At 38.4% G+C, this 20,455-nt stretch overlaps 1 protein-coding gene across 1 annotated transcript in view; it reads left to right on the plus strand.

Annotated features, from left to right (window-relative positions):
- The window catches only part of LOC116336536 (protein kinase C-binding protein NELL1), a 285,884-nt gene that overhangs the window by 59,855 nt on the left and 205,574 nt on the right, over positions 1–20,455 (plus strand). The window contains exon 5 of the mRNA XM_039603744.1: positions 4,398–4,568. Within this exon, the coding sequence (XP_039459678.1) occupies positions 4,398–4,568 (171 nt within the window). The remainder of the gene's footprint in view (positions 1–4,397; positions 4,569–20,455) is intronic.

The raw sequence follows: 20,455 nt of genomic DNA on the forward strand, positions 1-20,455 counted from the left end.
GGGCTGATGAGTTGAGGTTTCAGGTTTAAGACCAGGATATCTTGCAGTCATTGAGTCAACCAGGAACTCTTCTGTATCTATAACACAACTGCTGAAAAAGAAAAGAATCAAGGTATTGTGATAGCCCTCAAAATTCAGAGTTTAACCTGATTGAAATAACAGAAGCATTGCTATATAAAAAAATCCTCCAGAATGATGTGAGAAACTGATAAACTCATACAGAAAACAATGACTTGAGCTAGTATTGCTAAAGGTATACCTCTATAAGCTATTCAATCATGGCATGTACTTGTTTTTTTAATTTATAAAGCAAAGTTTGGGATTGTTTTAAGCCTTGCGCTTTAGTATCATAACAAATTTTAATTGTTTCATGAAGTTAATTTTTCCCTTCAACTTATTTGGGTTCAGAAAATGGGGGATCTGTAATGTCTAATATTTTACTATCAAAGCTAAACTTATTCTAATAAAAACAATCCTCCCTCTATTCCTGCCAACAAGATTTCACTTTTGTTTGATATGCAAACATTTTTTTCCCCTGAAAGCTATGCATACTCACATTAGGAGTCTGTTTGAGCACTGCAGTTTCTGTTAGTTAAAAAAAAGTGGCTTTGTACAATGGTGGTTATTAAAGGATCAGCAATGAAAAGAAAGCATTTAAATGGTGATAAGGCTCATTTTTTATATTTTGTACAGAGAGCACCAAAACAGATATGTCATTTTTATTAGCTGTCAGCCTGCGCTGCTCATAACAAATGGACTGCCTGCCAATAGATTATTCCCCTTCATTAAATATGCTGTAATGCGAGGATACAATAGCTACCACTAAATACTTCATAAAATAAACGCTCGCTGTGAAGTGGAGTTAATGCCTTTGATGATTATTTCATGAGTCAAATCAGGATTTCTGCTCGTTCAGAGATTTCAGGCCTCTTGAAGCCCAGACGAGGCTTCCATCAGTGAAAGAGGCAAAGCTGGAGAGCTCTCATTCTCTTTTTGCACCTCGTTCAATGCAAATGATTCTTCTCCAGCTGACAAGTATCAGCGGCTCCATGTCCTGCAGCATGATGGAGTCGGGCTGTCAGGCTGGTGCCCGTCGTAGGCCTAGAGTGATGTATTCATTTAATTCCACAAAAGGTGACACGCTGTACAAAGTCAACCTTCCAAACCGGCCAGTCCCACCCTACCCTTTCTCTTACACATGCACACATGTTTGTAATGAAGCCATCTCTACTTGAAGTGTGGAAATGCAATTTAATGTTGTAGAAAAACATTTCCTCGTGATGCCTGTTAAATTACTGCGTGATAATTGTTTTAGTACTAACTCAGCCTGCTGTGCGGGGGGTTGATGGGCCATCATTAGCTGTGTGGAAGAGGTTTGAGCTGAACCCTAAGATAGCATGTACTGATCATCAACGTCTCCTTTCCTTTGTCTTCTTGTTTTGTTGCAGCATTTCAAATGTTTCATTCAACTTAACAAAGGTACTCTATTTGTTTGGAACTTTTAAGATAAGTCATTTAAATAATTTGAACCAAAGGGCCGTCATTCTTTGCGGTATGTGGGCCATGTGTAAGTTGTGTGCAGCCACGGGCCAGTTGCAAACACACTGCTGGCCCTGTGCTGGCCCAGATATCAGCCTAATGTGTACCTTAATCAAGCCATGTAATAACAACATGTGCTGGAACATAGTAGTGCAAAAGTAAGATGACAGAACTCTGTTCAGACAGTGAATGGGCTCATTCTTTTATAGTGCATTTCCTTTCCCCTTATTATTCAAAGTGCTCTATACAACATGTCATATTCACCCAATCACACACTTTCTCTAAACTGAGTGCTTCCTGATTACATTCATACACATTCACACTCTTTGACATGCAGGAGGAGCCAGGGATTGAACCACTAACCTTCCGATCAGTAGGTGACCTGCTCTACCGCCTAAGCTACAGCCACCCACTGGCAAAGATGAGTAAACCGTCACTAGGTTTTGGATAAAGTGTACACTCACAAACCTGTCAAACCTGCATTTGAAACGTTGGCTACTATAGCAGTATAGTATTGCAACATGGCATTTGGGTCGTCTAACTAAAAAAGAAAAATAGGAACATAAATAGTGCCATCATTGCCAGACCTGGCCCACATCTGGTTGACATACACTCTGCCATGACACCGGTCAGTCAGAAGTGTCAGCTTGATGCCAGATCTGGGCCGGACCTGTTTTCTATGGGCTTGGGCCACATAAACCAAACCACAATCGAGCCAGATATGGCATGCCATCACATAGACGGTGCCATCTATGCCAGTTTTGGCCCATATCTGGGTGGCATACGTCTTATCATGCCAGAAGTAAACCAGCAGTGCCGGCTTGATACCGGATCCGGGCCAGACCTGCTTGCTATGTGGGATGGAGTCTTTATAAATGTTAGTGTCTATTTTCACTAAGTTTCAGTGACTTAGGTCATTTATTTTTAATGCAAACTGTACATTTATTGAGATGCATTTGTTATTACAACCTAACATTATAGGGTGGCTCTGGCTCAGGAGGTAAAGCAGGTCATCTGCTAATAAAAGATTGTTGGTTTGATCTTTGGCAGGTCTGAGTTGTCCTTTGGCAAGATACTAAACCCAAAGTTGCTGCAGATGCATTCACCAGAGTGTGAAGGTGTGTAAATGTTAGGTAGCAGTCAGACATAGAAAAACGTGCTTAGACAAATGCACTGGTGAATGAGACATGTTGTATAGCAGAAAAGCACTATATAATAGCCAGTCCATTTTCATTAACTTGAGGTTTTGGTTGGTGTTGGGAGAAAGATTAGGGTTTTTGATGTCAAGCAATTCATGACTTAATTACAATACTCACGCAACAGCCAATCTGATACCCAAACTCTCATAACTTTGTTTATGATATGATAATGCTGCCTTGGTTAATACCAAATATTTGCATGTCATTTGCATTCAAAATGACATCATTAAAAGAAAAACACATTCATGAAACCCCTTTGCATGTGGGTGGCAGCGTCAGTCTTCCTTAAAGCTACAGCATACGGGAGTGTAATCCTTTAAGTGTCCTTCAGTTTATAGATTGACTTTTGAGTTCAACTTTGACCCACTGCGCCTACATAGTTACAGTATGTGTGCACACTTTTTTTTTTTTGTCGAGTTCTTCTGAGTTTTATCCATTTCCCAAAAAGGGAAATGGATAAATATCCTGCCCCATAATTCCGATTGATATTCTGTGGAGTAGGTCCACTCTCCCTTTTCATAAATATGCATGAGAGCTGTTGAGCTTTGGTATTGAATTGGCTTGATCCCTGTGTGAGTCTGTGTTTTTTGGGTTGTTTTTTTGCTTCTGAATATATTGGGATAGGTGACATTCTGGGCTATGTTTGGTTATATATTAGAGATGTGTTTGCCAGATGCGGTGTACTTTCTGTGTGTGAATGTGTATGTGTGCTTAAGGCTAGAGGTTCCAGAGCTGGGGTCACTTTCAGCCGCAGGGAAGCTGAAATGTCACGACTTGTTGCCTGCGGCTCTTGGGCTGCTGCTGCTGTTTGTGCCTGGTTGGCTCTTAATTTAGCATGCCTGATGAGGGTGGAGGGTAGAGCACACATGGTGCAGAGAAGAGCTAAAGTTAAACGCTTGCAGTCACACTGCAAAGTGAGGGTAGTAGGTAACACTGAGAGAAAAAGCCCCCCCCCCAGTCTTTGTTTGTTAGATGAACTTTGTGCTTTAAGGTTACACCGAGCAATCTGTTCATCTTTCTGCGGCATTTCTGCCCAAGGTCCACTCTCCTCTGCCATTTCAGAAACACCAAAATTAAGAATTTGTTGCTGACCCAGTTTTAGTTTTAAACTCTGGGTATGTGTTATGGTCTGGGCAAGAGAAAACTGAGACTTTTACAGTGCACAATTACCCTCTCGGGGGTATTTTTGCTGTGAGTTGTGAGTTACTATTTACTGAGCAGGGTGATGGATAAATTTCTTACTCTACAGTTCAGAAAGTTCTGAGACTTTCAGATAGGGTGACACAGACACCTGTGTTTTGGTGCCTGATTGAGCCATATTTGGGTCGCATACCTTTTAGATTCCATCTTGTTTGTGTGGGTACTCATTTCCCTGGGACAGATAGTGATCCAGCCATATTTGCATTGCAGCCACTCTCCATCTACCTTTTCTGTTGCTATGTCTTCTCAAATCTTACCTTCAGTAACACTTTGTCCAAAACCAAAAAGGAAATATCATCATTCTTATCATTTTCATCCTTATCGTTAAACAAAAGTTTAGAAAAATCTTCCAACCTGCTTTTGGATAAAACCTTGTACACATAATGTGTTTTCTTTGAGTTTCCCCTTCCTTTGTTCAGGAAACTGAGCATCTGTGACCTGTGACTTCTCCCCCTACAGCTACTTTGAGCTGGAAAGCAGCGGGGTGAGAGAGGAGATCCGCTATCACTACCGCTTCAAAGGCAAGCCACGCTCTGAATCCTTCCCCTACCGCCTCGCTGATGGCCAGTGGCACAAGATCGCCCTTACCATCAGTGCCTCCCACCTGCTTCTGCACGTTGACTGTAACAGGTAACACACACACATACGGCTCTCGAGCACCTTGACATCTCTGTCACAAGAGACTGTGCTGAGTAATTTTTAGCATGCTCCTTTGAAGTGACATGTCTAATGAGCTGCCTGTGTTTATCAGGGTAAATATTTGTTCAGTGCATCCTCCTTGTGGAGAGCAGGCTGTTAGCATGGCTGACAGTAAAACATTCAAGGACAGGCTCGCGAAGAGAAAGGCTGTATACTGATATAACATCCTGTGTGTCTCTGTATAGGATGCGTCTTCAGCTCACACCGTTGTTTAATGAAGTGGAAGGTACCGATGATATAATCGCCGCATTGATTGGCCAGTGAATACCCTTATCTAAAGAGAACACTCGAGGCTGATCTATAAACGTGCACTTCAGTTGTGACAGTCTTTCTCAGCCCTCACATTCTCTCCTGAGACCCAGGAAGGCATCACTTGTCCTTTTTTTAAATACAGTTGCTAGACAGAACAAGCAGGCTAAATTTGAGTGGAGGTAATGCTCTGTCACCACTTGAGGATGAAAGACGGTACGATGCACGCGAGGATTGCGCTCTAATATTGATTTTTCCCAGATGCCTATTATACCCATCAGGCTGGTGGTTTGTCGATTAATTATCACTGCAGTGGCTGTCTCTCTGATGATAGTCTGGTGAAGATGAAGGAGGGCATCAGAGTGTTATTGGATGGAAAAAGATCAAAACATAATTTGAATCAAAACATTTTGCTTATGCTGTTATTTTGAGCGGGGCTGATGTAATTAATACAGCGAAATTGAATGGGTTGGTTTGGTGCTATTAGTCATTAGCTTGTGGCTGCGTGTGGTATAAAAGCGAAGCCTGATTCTTAGCGTAACTGTCTGAGCAAGTGCCTGTGACTGTGTCTAAATCCTGCTCATTTTTACAGAGTCTAGTCACTAATGCTTTTTTACCCCTCAGCTGTGAAAGGCTGATGGGCATCCTGGAGGCGGGTGGGCAGCGTGGACACCCAAGTTTGTGAATGTAACTCGAGAACAAGATGATGTAGGGGTTCTGAAATTCATAGCACAGGTGCATCTGCCAAACATCTTAGATGAGTTCAAATTTCAGTGATCCCGACCTCAAGGTCAAGGGCAAAGGTCAAGTTTTCTGAAAATATGAGGACTATATATATATATACAAACTTAATCAGGTTATTCAACAATACAAACATTAACTTTGCACTGATCCCCTTTTTCTAATTTACCAAGACATGCAAGGAATTTGAAGGCCTATATTTAGAACTGTTATGTCAAGGCAAGTAAGAGTGTGAATGTCAACATGCTTATCAAGCCACTTACTCCATGTGTCTGGGTCAGGTTCACCACCTCATCAGCGGACACTTTCAGCTCTTACCTTTGTTTGCTCTTCTGAATTCACTGTCATCTGCAGCAGTGCCAGCTAAAGCCACCTGCCGCTCAGTTTTCAGAATGTCTTTAAAGCAGCAATCACAGCTCATGATGCCTTTCATCTGAGCAACAACACTGCACTTTAGTCCGTTGTGATGCTCTAACAAGGGGATGTTTTTTCCAGCCGCCCCAACTGTCACCATCAGCTCATCTCCCACCATAATCTCAGAATACATGGTGAAACCTAGTTGTGGCTCTGTCAAAGTGTCAAACAACAAAACAGAACAACTGTTAATTCAGCCTTTTCTACAATACCCTAAATTTGACTTTCATCTACAAGTGCAATGGCCTGTGCATCTTTGGGGCAGATAATTTTGAATCACCAGTGCTGGGTAAATACAAGAAACCAAAAGGTCTATGCAACAGACAGTCTAACCAAAAACAAAAAATGAATGATAACCCACAAAACCGAACTACTGTACATCTACTTTCATGTCACTGACTTGCAGAAAAACACAGTATATTTTTATCTGTAAGTGTGCATTGATAAATCTTGAAATTACATGTTTTTTTCTGATAAAAACTTTAGTATCAATTAATGACCAATCAGACAAAGCTGTCTATAAATCTAAACACTGTATTAATTTATATACAGAATAGTTTTCATCACAAAGAAAGACAGTTGCCAGATTTTTGTTTTAATAGTAAGTCTGCAGTCTGATGTTTTTGCTACAGTTACATTTCATGTTTGTTTATAGAATAATAATACCAATTAGCTCAATGCCACACAAACTTAGACAAAGAATAATAGTCAGGAAGTAAATCTGGGTTGACAAAACAAGCAAAATAAAACTTGCATATTTATATCCATCTAAACTGAGCCTCTCATATTCTTCGTGTTAAGAATATTTACTTATTCAAACTAGCAGACCCATTAGCCTTGAATTTTTAAGAGTATAATTTCTGCACTAAACCACATTCTATTGATTTCAAGGCTCATTAAATGCTTTTAAGTGTCTGTAAATGGGAGATGGAGCAATTTATCGTCACATCCTCGGGTGGACTTAAACTTGTAGTGTTCCTTTGGCTTTTCCTTTTTTATTGATGTCTATTTTACAGCCAAACACAAGATGTTGTTGGGTCTCATAGACTCATGTTTAACTGCAAAGTCAGTAAGTCAATAAGGCTCAGAGTTACAGTGCAAAGAGTAATGATATAAAAGAAATTATAAATGAAATATTAAAGACATAGTTTTATTTTGGGGGAAATACGCTGATTTGCTTTCTTGGCAAGCATTAGAAAAAAAAAATCAATATCACCTTCATGTCTGCCGGTTGAATATGAAGCAGAAGACTTGATGTACCTTCTCTTTGGAGGTTACCAAAGGACATTCTAGGAAATGAATATCACCCTCCCCAATGTCACGTTTCATTCTCCTGCTTTTGCTCCGATGAATGGCTTTAAAATAATAATTTCAGTTGCAGTAATGTATTCAGACACAGTTTAAATGTCTTTGACCCACATCGCTCATCACCATAATAATTTTTTAAATGAATTGAATGTTCCCCTGTGCATATTTTGGACATTGTTCAAGTTGGGAAAAGACACTTGTTCATCAGTGCCCTGTTCTCTAGATACTGCTGTCCCTTCATGAAGTTTGGCAGATCCATGTGAACAATATTTTTTATGTGTTTCTGAACTCATTCCCATATCTTATACTTATATACGTATACAGTTATTTTATGTAGAAAGAGGGCAAAAATGCAATAAGTAAAAAACAGGATACATTTTTAATTCATTAAGTCTTTTAAACCCATTAAGTGGAATAATTATATTTGATTAGAGATTTGCTACATGGTATAGACAGGAACTGGCAACTATATCCTCTACTTGACTGAATGCAACCATTTAGATGTCCCTGCCATGCACTGTTTGATACAATGATATTGTGGAGGGTAGCACCTTCAGCATTTACATGTCATCTTATTTGACTTCCTTGTGCAGGTCCCCATGCCCAAACGGAGGGCTCTTACCTTGGGTTAGGATTTGGAATTACTCTGATGGTGGTTCAGAGTCCTGAAAATTCGTGGAATTTTCCTTTCTTCCTCTGCTGTCCTTGTGTAAGATTGAAAAAGAGGAAAATATTATTTGAAGAACATGTGGACTATACACAGTGGGATGAAGCCTGTCAATAAACATAAGACGTTTACCAGGAAAAGTGCTGCATAATAAAGATCTGATTATATATTATGCCACATTTGAAGTTATTAAACAGTATAACTGATACTTATATGATACTTAAATGAATTCTAATGGTTATCATAATGTTAACCATAAAACACCTTAATGGCATAATAATTGAAATGATTCCAGTATAATTACTGTTGAGAAGTCAGACTGATTTGACAATCACAAAGATAAAAAAAAAGAAAGTGAAACTTAATATTAGTAATTTTAAGGAAAACATTGATATTAAAGTATAGACGTTGAACTCATATGTACTACTTAGTAGGGGACATCAGATAGACATATACCATGTTTTAATGTAGGTCCTACCTATTTTATACACCTCTTTAATATGTTTTCTGACAGACAGCTGAGGGAATTGCCCTTTTTATAGCTAATTAATAACACTTGGTTAATAAACCATGATAACTAAATGTTAAATAAAAAAAAATGCTAATGTTTCTGAAGGTGTCAGGTTACTGGAGCTGGAGGTAAATATAAGGATTTTTCACCCTCATTGTTATTGTTCAGTCAGGACAGCGTGATGATATTCTGTCCTTCAAACACACAAAATATATAGTTGCTCCAATGCAGAGATTTTGTAAATAGGCTTTCTGCCACACAGCCTATCCATTAAGTTACAGCAGACAACCGTCCAGCCAATCCTTTTAACAACAAAATCAATCCATTCTTGCCTCCATTTCATTTGTGTTATGGCTGGTTGTTCTTTAGAAAATCTGTAGCTTATTCTAAATGAAACCCAGATGAACCCATATTTGTCTGAATTTAGTTCGTTAGATTTATCACTTTGGCTCAAATGACTGTTGTATTTTAAAGTAAAATTTAAATTTAGCTCTGAAATTTAGTGTCCAAGCTCATCTGGACTATGATCAGACATAATTAAAAAAATGCTTAATTCTTGAGAACTTCGAAAGACCCAACAGTGTGTCACTTTAAATGTTTGCTCTGCTCTGATCACCACCTCACACTTGTTTGGCGTTGACCTAACAGTGTCTATTACACTAATAAATCCAGATTAATCCAGGGTTAGAAGTGCTTGACCTCAGTGTTTTCTCTTCCTCCACATGTGTACTGCTATGAACTCTTTCTGTGGACTCATCCTCATCTTATCTGACAATACTCAGTCTCTGTCAGTAATTATGCTTCTTCTGTGCATTGATTAATGTAGCTTGCCTCAAAGCTTATCAGCTTGGCTCAGCACATTTTGTTCACATCTTTTTTTTTCTTTCAATAACAACCTAATAAATGCCCCCGATCTGCTGCATGGAGATTTATTTTACAAGTCTGGCAAAGCTACACTCCTTTTTATTGTCCCTTAAACATTAAGTGAATCTAAACAATTTCACTTGTCTCTTGATTCTTAAATACATCTGTGAACACCAGATAAAAGATAGAGAATAACCTTGAAAGGATCATGAGCCAAAGGAAACGGTTATATATGAAAGATACATGAAAGTGAGAGTTGTGTTGTTTTTAAAACTGACAAAAACGAGATATTGAAAAGGGGAAAAAGACAACTTACCTGTATTTTTCTGACCTAACCTAAAGGTACTTGTGGCAGCTCCTTTTTTTCATTTGGGGTCATCACATCGGATGGATCGACATATTTGATTTGGCTCAGATTTTATACTATATGAACTTCTGGGTAGGAAGTCTTTCTTTTATCTGGGTTGGGCCTGGCAGTAGGAGTACTCTATGACACCATGAGACTCTATCACCACTATACTTCTGCTGTATATCCAAAAAAAGAAAAAAACACAAAACCTTAACACGTGTTGAAAAGAGAGATATGTAAATGATGAAACTGGTGATACTTTAATAATCATCACTGATGTTTAAGCAGTATTCAAAAAATCATCACATCAGGTGTTGAGTAACATGTAAGACAATATTACATCTTAAAAGTAGCTGGTAACTCCAACTTGCCTTATTTTTGCCATCAAGTGATCAGTTAACTACAGAAGACAAAACAGGCTGTTAAAAAAGCCATTACATTTTTTGAAATGAAGTATTGATGGAAATAATAATATAAAAAAACAGTAATGTTGTGAGTGTTGTATTATTCCTTTTTTCCATTTATTTACTTTAACACGACATTTCCTCTAATAGTGCTCAACTGATAAATGTAGTTCGCACAAGACTACAGTCATTGACACTTTGTGCAGCCCTTTAAAATGAAAAGCTTTTCAGTTTGATTTAATTTGATTTCGTTTAATTTCACAATAAGACTCTTATTCTGAAAGATTCAGAACATGCTGTGAGCTTTACTTGTAATACATGTAAATATGTAAATGAATATAAATTATCTTCAGGTAGAATGGTTACCCTTAAACAGCTAGTTAATTATATAGCTGTTATTCCACTATACCAAATAATAATGAGGCTAATAATATCCTTCTGAAATGGAAAGAATAAGATAAATGTGGGGAGAGGAACAGAATGTGGTCTGTTTTAGCCGATGAAAGGGTCAGACAGCCCAAGAAGAAGACGAGGCTTCAGAGAGAGCAATGACTTAATGAACGGTTCAAAGACTATCTTTGGTGTGATAACTTATTCTTAATGAAAGCATTTAAAGTTGTCACTCAAGGATCAGCAGTTACCTTAGAAACAAGCCACAACTCTTACGTGTGTAAATATCATTTGTGTATCAGTGCTTTAAAAAATAGCAGTACACCCCTGACTCAAAAAGAGCGCATCAAACTTGCAGCTCTTTTTGATTGGTGGACAAAACCCTTAACTTCTTCAGCCACATTTTTTTGGCCCGTTTGTGCTTGCTTCCACCTATCATTTTATTATCAAATGCATTTTGTGAGACCAGTGTGTTATTTTAGGTATTTGTTTTTCCCACACTTTGATTTGTAATACTTGCATTAGTGCCACTGCAGAGCCTAGACAAGGTCAGGTGCAGTAATTGTGATTTCTAATTTTTCCTAATTGAATTATAGGCAGACATCCAGCACATACACCCTTTCTACACACTTGGTAAGCTTTTTGTGTTTGGACCTAATTGCAGTAATGACAATTACACTGTCATGTGGCTGTCCCCTACTTGCAGAAGGTCATGTCGTGCACAGACTGGCTTGTTTTTCCCAGGGGCTCTTTCCTCTTTTCAGTATTTCCGTTCTTACTCATAGCCAAGGGTCTGCTGCATGTGTGATCTTTAGATGTGAGATGAAAGTCAACCTGGAAACTAACCGGGTTCTCTTCCACTGCCGCCTTCAGGGTGGAGCCATATAACATTAAAATGTATGCCTCACAGTGGTTAAAAAGGGTGACTACTGGTTAATTTGATTGCTTGAGTACCTCATTTGTTTTCTGATCTCAGTAACCACTGCAAACATAAACTCATCAACACTTTGTTGATGTTTTTCAACTTTGTTTTGTTTTTGTACAGTGAGATAACTTTAATCTGTTTTGTACTTGAACAAGTGCATTAAACTCAGGTTTAGTATCTTATGTGGAAATTCAAAGGACAATCACATCAACAGCAAATGCCAGATGCCTTTCATTTTGAGCACTCCAGAATATCATTGTCTTTATTTCAGTGAAAAACATTTTAATTTCTGCTCTCAGGTTCCATATTCTTTGCTGAGGCTGATCCACCTGACAGATGTGTGGTAGCCTATGTCACCATGTCCAGTATTGTGCTGCTCCAAAAGTGCAACAAACTATCTATGATTCAGTGCTCATGCCCTGATGAAGTTAAGTATTTTATTTACACCATCAACACCATGGTTAGTTTTTAGCACTGACTTACACAACACCTTGTAGTGAATAATACAATGTAAAAATACCCAATTTCAGTTCTGGATTCAGTTCTATCACTTGACTTTACAACATATTTCCCCTTCAGCAGCCTAAGCTTATTGCAGCATAACCAAGGGATGGTTTAGGGTCACTTTAATATACACTTTAATATACACAGGAATAAGAAAAGTTTCATAGTAATCTTAAAAGTAGAGTGAGTGTCTGTTTCCAGAATCCAGCCATCACAGCTCTTGTGCAGTACTATGGAAAAAAAGATAAAATTGTCCACTGACTGAAGATCCAGATTTGCCATAATGTCCTGAGTCTGACAAAGGTTTAGATGTCCATTCCTATTCTACATGAGTCGAGTTCTTGTAATTCTCTGCGTATTTAGTCTCCTAGTGGCGCTTTAAACTTTAATCCTTAAACATAGCAATCTGCTCTCCACAAGCTAAACAGATGGCTTTACCTCTAGCTACCTCTAAATACTTAGAAAACAAACTACAATAAAACTACAATAAGCCATTCTCTATTCTGGCCAAAACGGGATAAAGTGCATGATTTGTATTTAATTATATTTGAATCTTAATTTCCTGTTGACCTCACATGGGATGGTCAGGGATGGCAAACTGACCGGATGTGGCCTGAGGCCGTGCAATGCAAAGGCCTGTCTTAATACAAGGTTAGGAGCTTTATCCTGAGCTCATAATTGCATTTAAGTCTTCATTAGTGGGTTTTGTTCTTTGGTTGTCATGGAAACAGGCCTGGGCAAAACTTGCATCCTGTTATTTGGTCATGCTTTTGCCATAATTAGTGCACAACAATATTCTCAGAGGAAAACCCTTCCAGCAAAGATGATACTTTCATAAACACAAAATATAATATATGTGTTTATAACATAATTCCTGTATTACAAAAGAACCAAAGAAAGCATTTTTAAAATGGTCCATTTTTCTTCTTTTGATGGTCTTTCTGTCAGAACAAGAACAACATCATAAGTTGCAACTTACAATGCTATTTACACAAATGCAGATTCATTTCTATTTCTTGTTGTATTGGTACAGCATCATTGGAAAAAAGACATATTAAAATAAAGATCTGAGACACCAATGACATGGAAACAGTACAGTTGAGTTCTTCTTTGTGGATGAGAGTGAAAACATTTTTTCTTTTTTTTTGGCTGCACTTTGTATCAATATGCCGTGCATACTTTTGTCAGATCTGAGTTGTGTTCACAGTGTAGACTGTACATGTAGTTTTGTCACACTGCTTGCTGAATCCCTGTTCACACAACAAAATGAAATGCAGCAAAGGAAAATTTAAAAATGTAAAAAAATATTCTGTGCCCGGAACACCTCACCCAGAGGGGCACCAGGAGGTGAGGTGTTCCGGGCACAGAATATTTTTTTGGACAAGCTGGAGGAGGTGGCCGGGGAGAGGGAGGTCTGGCCCCCGTCCTGGCCCCGGATAAGCGGAAGAGGATGGATGGATATATTCTTATTTTTGTACATGACTTTTATCACTCCTAAAAAATTGCAGAGCCACATCTCTACTACAAAACTGAAAGTAAGTGCACTTACAGTGTGGGTTATAATCCAGTGCCAATCAGAAAAAATATATAATTAAAGTTAATGTGATATAAAGTCAGAAGTTTGGACACAACTATGGTCAAAGATGAAATATGGCCTCGCTATCTAAACTGTGCTGTATGTTATGTTTTGGTTGTTTAGCTACTTTACAGTCAAAAATGAATGCTTTGTTTTTTTTTGTCTCTGTGTTTTTGTATCTGAGGCTACAGATCATTTTACATTTAAACAGTTATGTAAAGAGGTGCATCATTGTGTGTGCTTAGTTTTTGTACTCTCTCTCCTGGAGGGTTTTGTTGTAGAGCGTGTGGGTGTCACAGCAACAGACTTTGAACACTCATCACTGAAAAACTTTACTTATGGATAAGCTGAATAACTGAATAACAATTGGACCTGATTTAGAATTTTTCAAGTTCACTGTGGAGTGAGAAGTTCAGTGAGGCTTTGTGTTAGTCATACTTCACTTACTCAGGTAGTATGAATTCTGACAGGATTATTTATTCCCTTGTAATATAAGGTAAAGGATTTGAAGACATAGATTTATTGATACTGCTCCATTAGCTGCAGCGAGTGGTTGAATGACTTCATTGACAGTTATAGAACACAGCTTTATTTAGCTGGGGAATGAGGCAATTACTGCATAAAATATAAATATCTTAAGAGTGAAGTATTACAAAAACTGCTCTGGATTCAACTATACTGTAATGACAACACCAGAGACAATGATGTGAGAGTCTAGAGGGTATAGAGTAGATTCATAGATCTGTGAGATGATTCAACAATTTTGGTGATCCCTTTTCTTTAGCACTAACATCAGGCTGTTTTGTTTTTCTTATTTAAATAGAAACTGTTTTTTTAAACTGTTTGATGTGTTTAAATTTACTTATCATAGGCAATAAATATGGAACCTGTGCTACAGCAATATTAAAGCCAGGAGGTTCTGACTTTTAAGTTTCTTGACAACTATCTGAAGTTTGCATGTTTTTCCTGTGTTTGTATGGTTGATCTTGGGATGCTCTGGTTTCCATCCTCAGCCCAGATACCTGGGAATTATGTATGTTTTATCTATAGACTTCCTATAGGTTTTCCCTGATGATACTTCCCACTTTTCCTTCATGTGCCACTAACTTTCTCCCCATGAATCTGTTCAATAGCAGGTCTTACAATTAGGTAAATACAATGATTAGATAAACATCAGCACAATCAAAGTACTGTACACCCGTACTATGTCCATAGGAATAAAGAGGGTCAATAGCAGCCAGGTTCAGTGGATCAAATGCACTAGATTAATTGCTCATCAGCAATGTGATTTGGCAGTTTGCTGGTCTGGAACATTCAGGTGTTAACACAATGCCAAGGAGGAAAGACATCAGCAATGACAGAGAAGCAATTGTTGCTGTCCATCAAACTGGGACGAGTTATAAGTCCATTTACAAACATTGTCAAGTCCATTTTTCTACAGTGAGAAATTCACAAAAATGAAAGCAGTTCCCAATCTACTCACGAGCGCATGTCCTAGCAAATTCAGTCCAGCGTCAGAGCATGCAGTGGTCAGAGATATTGCAAAAAAAATCCAAGAGCTACATCTCAGACCCTACAGGCCTCAGAAAAAGACTGAACAAATTTGGCTTGTTTGGAAGAGTTGCTTGAAGAAAGCCTCTTCTCTCTAAAAAAAGAACATGGAAGCAAGGCTTAGGTTTGCAAAACTGCATCTGAGCAGCTTCTGAAACAATTTCCTTTGGACAGACAAGATTAAAGTGCTAAAGGGCCATAATGTACAGCACCACGTTTGGTGACACCCAAATACAGCATATCTGCACAAACACTGTCAAGCATGGTAGTGGTGGGGTAGTTATTTGAGATTATTTGGTTTGGGATTGTTTTGCAACCACAGGAACAGTCATGAGCGCCTCTGTAGACCAAAAGTGTTCTAGAGTCAAACCAAAGGCCATCTGTCCAGAAGCTAAAGCTTGGCCAAAATTTGGTCATGCAACAGGACAGTGATCCCAAGCACATCAGCAAATCTACCAACAGAATGGCTGAAAAAGTAAAGAGTCAAGGTGTTGTAATGGCCCAATCAAAATTCAGACCTCAGCCTGACTGAAAAGCTGTGGTGAGATCACAAGCCTCAATGAACTAAAGCAATGCTGTAAATAAGAGTCGGCCGAAATTCCTCCACAGCATTGCCAGAAACCAATAAAGTCATGTAGAAAATGACTTGAACTTATTGCTGCGGTAGCTCTACAAACTGTTGAAACGTTGGGTGTATTTCACACACATAAACTGTCATAATATGGCTTAGTTTTTGTTAAATAATCCCGTGGTATAATGTGTCATGTGTTGATGGTATGCGAGGTGGTATTTAAATAATTTTAGAGCATGGTAAAGGCAAGATTAATTTTTATTATCTCCTGATATGTGAAACCTTTGAATTGAAAGGTATGCTGTGTTTTTAGGTGTAGTACAGCTGCACAGCATGAGACGAAAAGTTGGCCCCTTTGTTCCAAATAGCAACAAATTTGTAATGTCTAACTGGGCCAGCTGTGAGCTGATAAAGACTGCATGTTACATCAGCTTTTCAAGGTTCCCCCTACATATAGTGGTTGGGATTAGTAGCACACGGTTGATTGTGTCTTTGAACAATCGTAGTTCTTTTTGAAATTCCCTGCTGTTCAATTACATCATAGAAGCCAATGGATAGTGGGTCAAGACAGACTTAGAGGAGCAGATGCATGAACAGCATGTGGGAACATGGTAATGGAAAAGCATTTACAGTATGTGGCCTGAATTAACCAGAGGCTAAGTGAAAAGTTGCTTAAAAAATGTCTTTTTGGCTTTTCTGGCCCAAAGTTTGTTGCCAGTTGCGTCATGCTTCTTTTTCTCTGTCTGACTTGTGATGGTTGTGTTGAGTGATGTTCTAATTATGCTTTCAAAACAGCTGAATATCAGGGCTGATTGCTAGTTGCAACACAGAGTCTGATTAAATGTCGGGAAATTCGTATAAGATAGAAGATTATGCAAATAATATGAAACTGACTTTCTAACCTGGCTGACACATGGGAAGGTCAGATAGAGCTTGCATGGAAGAAATGCTGCAATGATTAGTTCTCTAATTGATTTGTTTGTAAACAAAAAATATCATTTTGATCAGAACAATTGCTCATATAATTTACAGGCAAATTACCAAAAATTTTCTGATTGTAGCATCCCAAGTGGAACCACAGATTGAAGCTTGTTCTCTGTTTTGTGTCACATTACAGAAAACATCAAATTTGTAAAGTTGCCTGTTGGTTTAGCAATTTACAGATGACAAATTAAGAACTTGGAATTTGGACTTGCTTCCTGGCTTATATTTAAATAATCAGGATAAATACTTGATTTGAAATGGGTTGTGCTGTCTGCTCTTTCTTCTCCTTTCAGTGGATCTATGTTCTCCTTTTTTGTTTCCTTGTTTATCTTATTTATCTTTCCATTGTAGTGAAGTTACAGCTTCTCCAGTGCTTCAAATATGTGCAGTGGGTCTGAGAAGTACACTGTTCCTTACAATCAAGATGAAGAAAACCTTTAATACTTTTTTGCTTTTCTGAAGCCTTCATGATCTACTTCACATCTATACAGTTTCAAAATAAAATATATAGTGGGACATACAGTCTGAAATATTGGCCATTTCATTACACACTTAGCTAATGAAGGAAGACGGACACTTGGAGCTCTCCCCCTTAAAGATCTCATAATAATATGATATGACTCCTACTGCTTTTGTGTCCAGCAGCCAGAAAATGACATTCTGCTTTGCTCATTAAAGAAACCAGTGAGCTGGAAGGGTTTCTTTTTTTTTCTTACCTGCTAAGCAGTTCATCTGCCCAGCCAAAACTATCATTAGGATAAGGGTGGGAAAAAAAAATCCGTTAGAGTGGAATGGAACATTAGGTTAATGACGGAGGTGCAAGGAAGCTACCTTCTTATGAAAATATGGTTTTGTTTCCTTTTGTATTTCCCAAATATTGCAGTGTGATGTTTCTATATAAATTATACAGGTTTTAAATGATAGCCAAGCCCTTCTTAAATTAAAAGCAAGCAAGAATATAAATGTTACTCCAAATGAGGAATTCAGGTATACCTTTTTAATTTCCTGTGAAGGGCAGTGCCAGTGCCGCTCAGCAGAGCAGCAACCATTCATTACTTTATTACCTGATCATTGACGCCCCAGCTAAGAGGAGGGTACTCTGCCAAGAATAATAATGAGTTAAAATCAGGTTAATAATGCTACATGATGCTGTCTGTAACCCGTAACCTTGGCACTGATGACCTTGTCGTTGGCAAGGTTTCCGCTTGATACACAGCATCTTTGACAGGAAAGCTCTTTTGTTTCACTGTTCTGGTGTATTGTCCCAGCTTCATAGTACACACAGTGAAAGCAGATAGGAAATTATATGTGGCCTTTGGGTCTTTAATCAACAGGGTATCTCCAGCAAAATAAAATGCGTTTAGATCATGGGTGGCTGTTCTTCCAGGGCAGCAGCTCGTACAAACCTCTGAGTAATTACTCCTCCTGCACTTGGCAAGCTAATGAAGGAAATTTTTAAATGTCAATGAAGTGGTGGTGGTGGTTGTAAAGCCTTTTCTTCATTTGGTTTTCTGCAGTGTGCTCTCCATGTGAGTCAGGCTACACAGAACCATCTCTAACATCCGACTGGGATTTTCAATCAGTGTTGCAATCCAGCCATTCAAATGACGCAACTGTTAAAAGCGAATTATTTTCGCTCTGGGCGCACTTATCACCTGAAATTAATTTAAGGCGTGAACTGGTAAACTAGCAGTCCTGATGTGAATGAATCTGGTGCTGATCAGCTTTTTTGTGGTGCTGCTTGCATCAAAACTATTTCCCCCTGATCAAAATTTTTAATCAGAAAAATCCTTTAATCATACGTGTCGGTGTTGGTACAATTATTCGATCCCCTGCTGAATTTGTAAGTTTGCTCGCTTCCAAAGAAATGAACAGTCTCTGATTTCATTTTAATGAGAGAGACAGAATATCAATGAAAAATCCAGATAAAAAGTTGTAAGATATTTTTTTGTAGTTGGTAACCAGGTTTGCACACTTGAGTAGGGGGAAACCCATTACGGTGTAGTATGTTACTAATGTTGGTCCCAACTGCCTTTCTCATGATCCTCACCCCCACTAGGCAAGATCACGCATGAAGCTCCAGACCAAGGGACATCGATGGTCCTTCCCTTTTCTAATAATCACTCCAGCAGTTGTCACCTTCTCACTAAGCTTCATGCTAATGGTCTTGTAGACCATTCCAACCTTGGTCAGGTCTACAGTCTTGTCCCTGGCATCCACTGTCAGCTCTTTGGTCCTACCCTTGGTGGTGGAGAGGTTCGAATGGAAGAACCTGATTCTGTGGATAGGTGTGTTTTATGACTTCTTTTCATGGGCAGACAGCCAATCTGTGGAAGCCAGAATTCTAGTTGGGTTACATAAGTTACATAAACTGGGAAGAAAGTTTTAAAATTGACTGACATTAAAAGATAATAGTTTAGGGTGCTTTCACACCTGCTGTGTTGAGTCCATTTAATTCAAACTCTTGTTTGTTTTCCAAGACACTTTGGAGTGGGTTGTTTCGGTCTAGTTCCAAATGAATGTTTATGGTGTGAACTTGATCAGACCTCAGCCCGAACTAACTGCTAGATGTACTTAGCAAGTTTGAGCTAAAAACAAAACACAACAAATTGCAACCAAATTGCAACTTGTCTGTGCTTTGATGCTTTGCAATTGGAGATTCAACTCCACTGGTTGTATTGAGTTTATATAGAGGTTGATGAGCAGCTACATCATTTTACAGCTAAATCTCTGTCCTGCAGCAATTCCGTCACTACAATATTTGTGGAGGAAATGTTGTTTCAAATCGGTTTGGGCTGGAATGTGGATATCAATAGTTCATATGAATTTATTTTTAATGTGAATTTCTGTCTATGTCGACACCTACAGATTTTCTTTTGTCAAGTTATTGCTATATTATCAACAGATTGCATGCACTGTAGTTCTCAAGTTGACCTCATTCTAACAAACTGATAGCAGACATCTTACTGTCTTTTATTGCCATCTTGACCAAAGTGGGTTTTAAAACAGCAACTGACAGCGAGTAGTCGCAGACCTGATTCCCACCTCCAAAGCAACCATTTCAAAGGCAACAAAGTAGCAAGTTCACTGTGCACAGTAATGATGTGGTGTGCGGGCTAATCTGATGTCTATTCTAACAACAAAGAAAGAAAGTTCATCAATTAGTAGGAACATGGTATTGCTTCTGTTGACATTGTTTTCACATTAAAGTGAGTCCTGTTTAAAACAATACATTTGAAGCTCACTGCATAAACATATACAGTGCTCAGCATAAATGAGTACACCCCACTACATTTGCCAGAAAAAACTTTAGTTTCCTTTGAGAGTCAACATTTTCTATGAGATACTATACTACAAAATACTCCCACAAATGTGGGCCATTGATTGCAAACAAGATGTGTGAATTTGCACAAAAGTGATTTTCCTAACTAATTCATTCAAGCCCATGTCACAAAAATGACTACACCCCAATTATAGTCTTAGGAGAAAAGCCACACTTAAGACTACAAAATTCAAATTAACAGGCATTCAACCACAGGTGAGTCTAATGATTCATTTAAGAGGTGTCCAGCAGACAGGTGACTCTAAAAGGGCATTACTTAACAAAGAAAATCCCTTCCCATTTCATGCTTTCAGCAATGGCTCCACATGGAAGAGAAATGTCACAAAATCTGAGAAAGGAAATTGTTTCTTTACACAAAAAAGGTCAGGGCTACAAGAAGATCAGCAAAACTTTACATATTTGTCAAAAATACTGTAGCAAAAGTGATCCAAAAAGTAACCCTTCTCATCAGCGTCTTCTGATGAGAA

Source organism: Oreochromis aureus, linkage group 1, assembly GCF_013358895.1.
Source record: "Oreochromis aureus strain Israel breed Guangdong linkage group 1, ZZ_aureus, whole genome shotgun sequence".
NCBI classification, from domain to species: domain Eukaryota; kingdom Metazoa; phylum Chordata; class Actinopteri; order Cichliformes; family Cichlidae; genus Oreochromis; species Oreochromis aureus.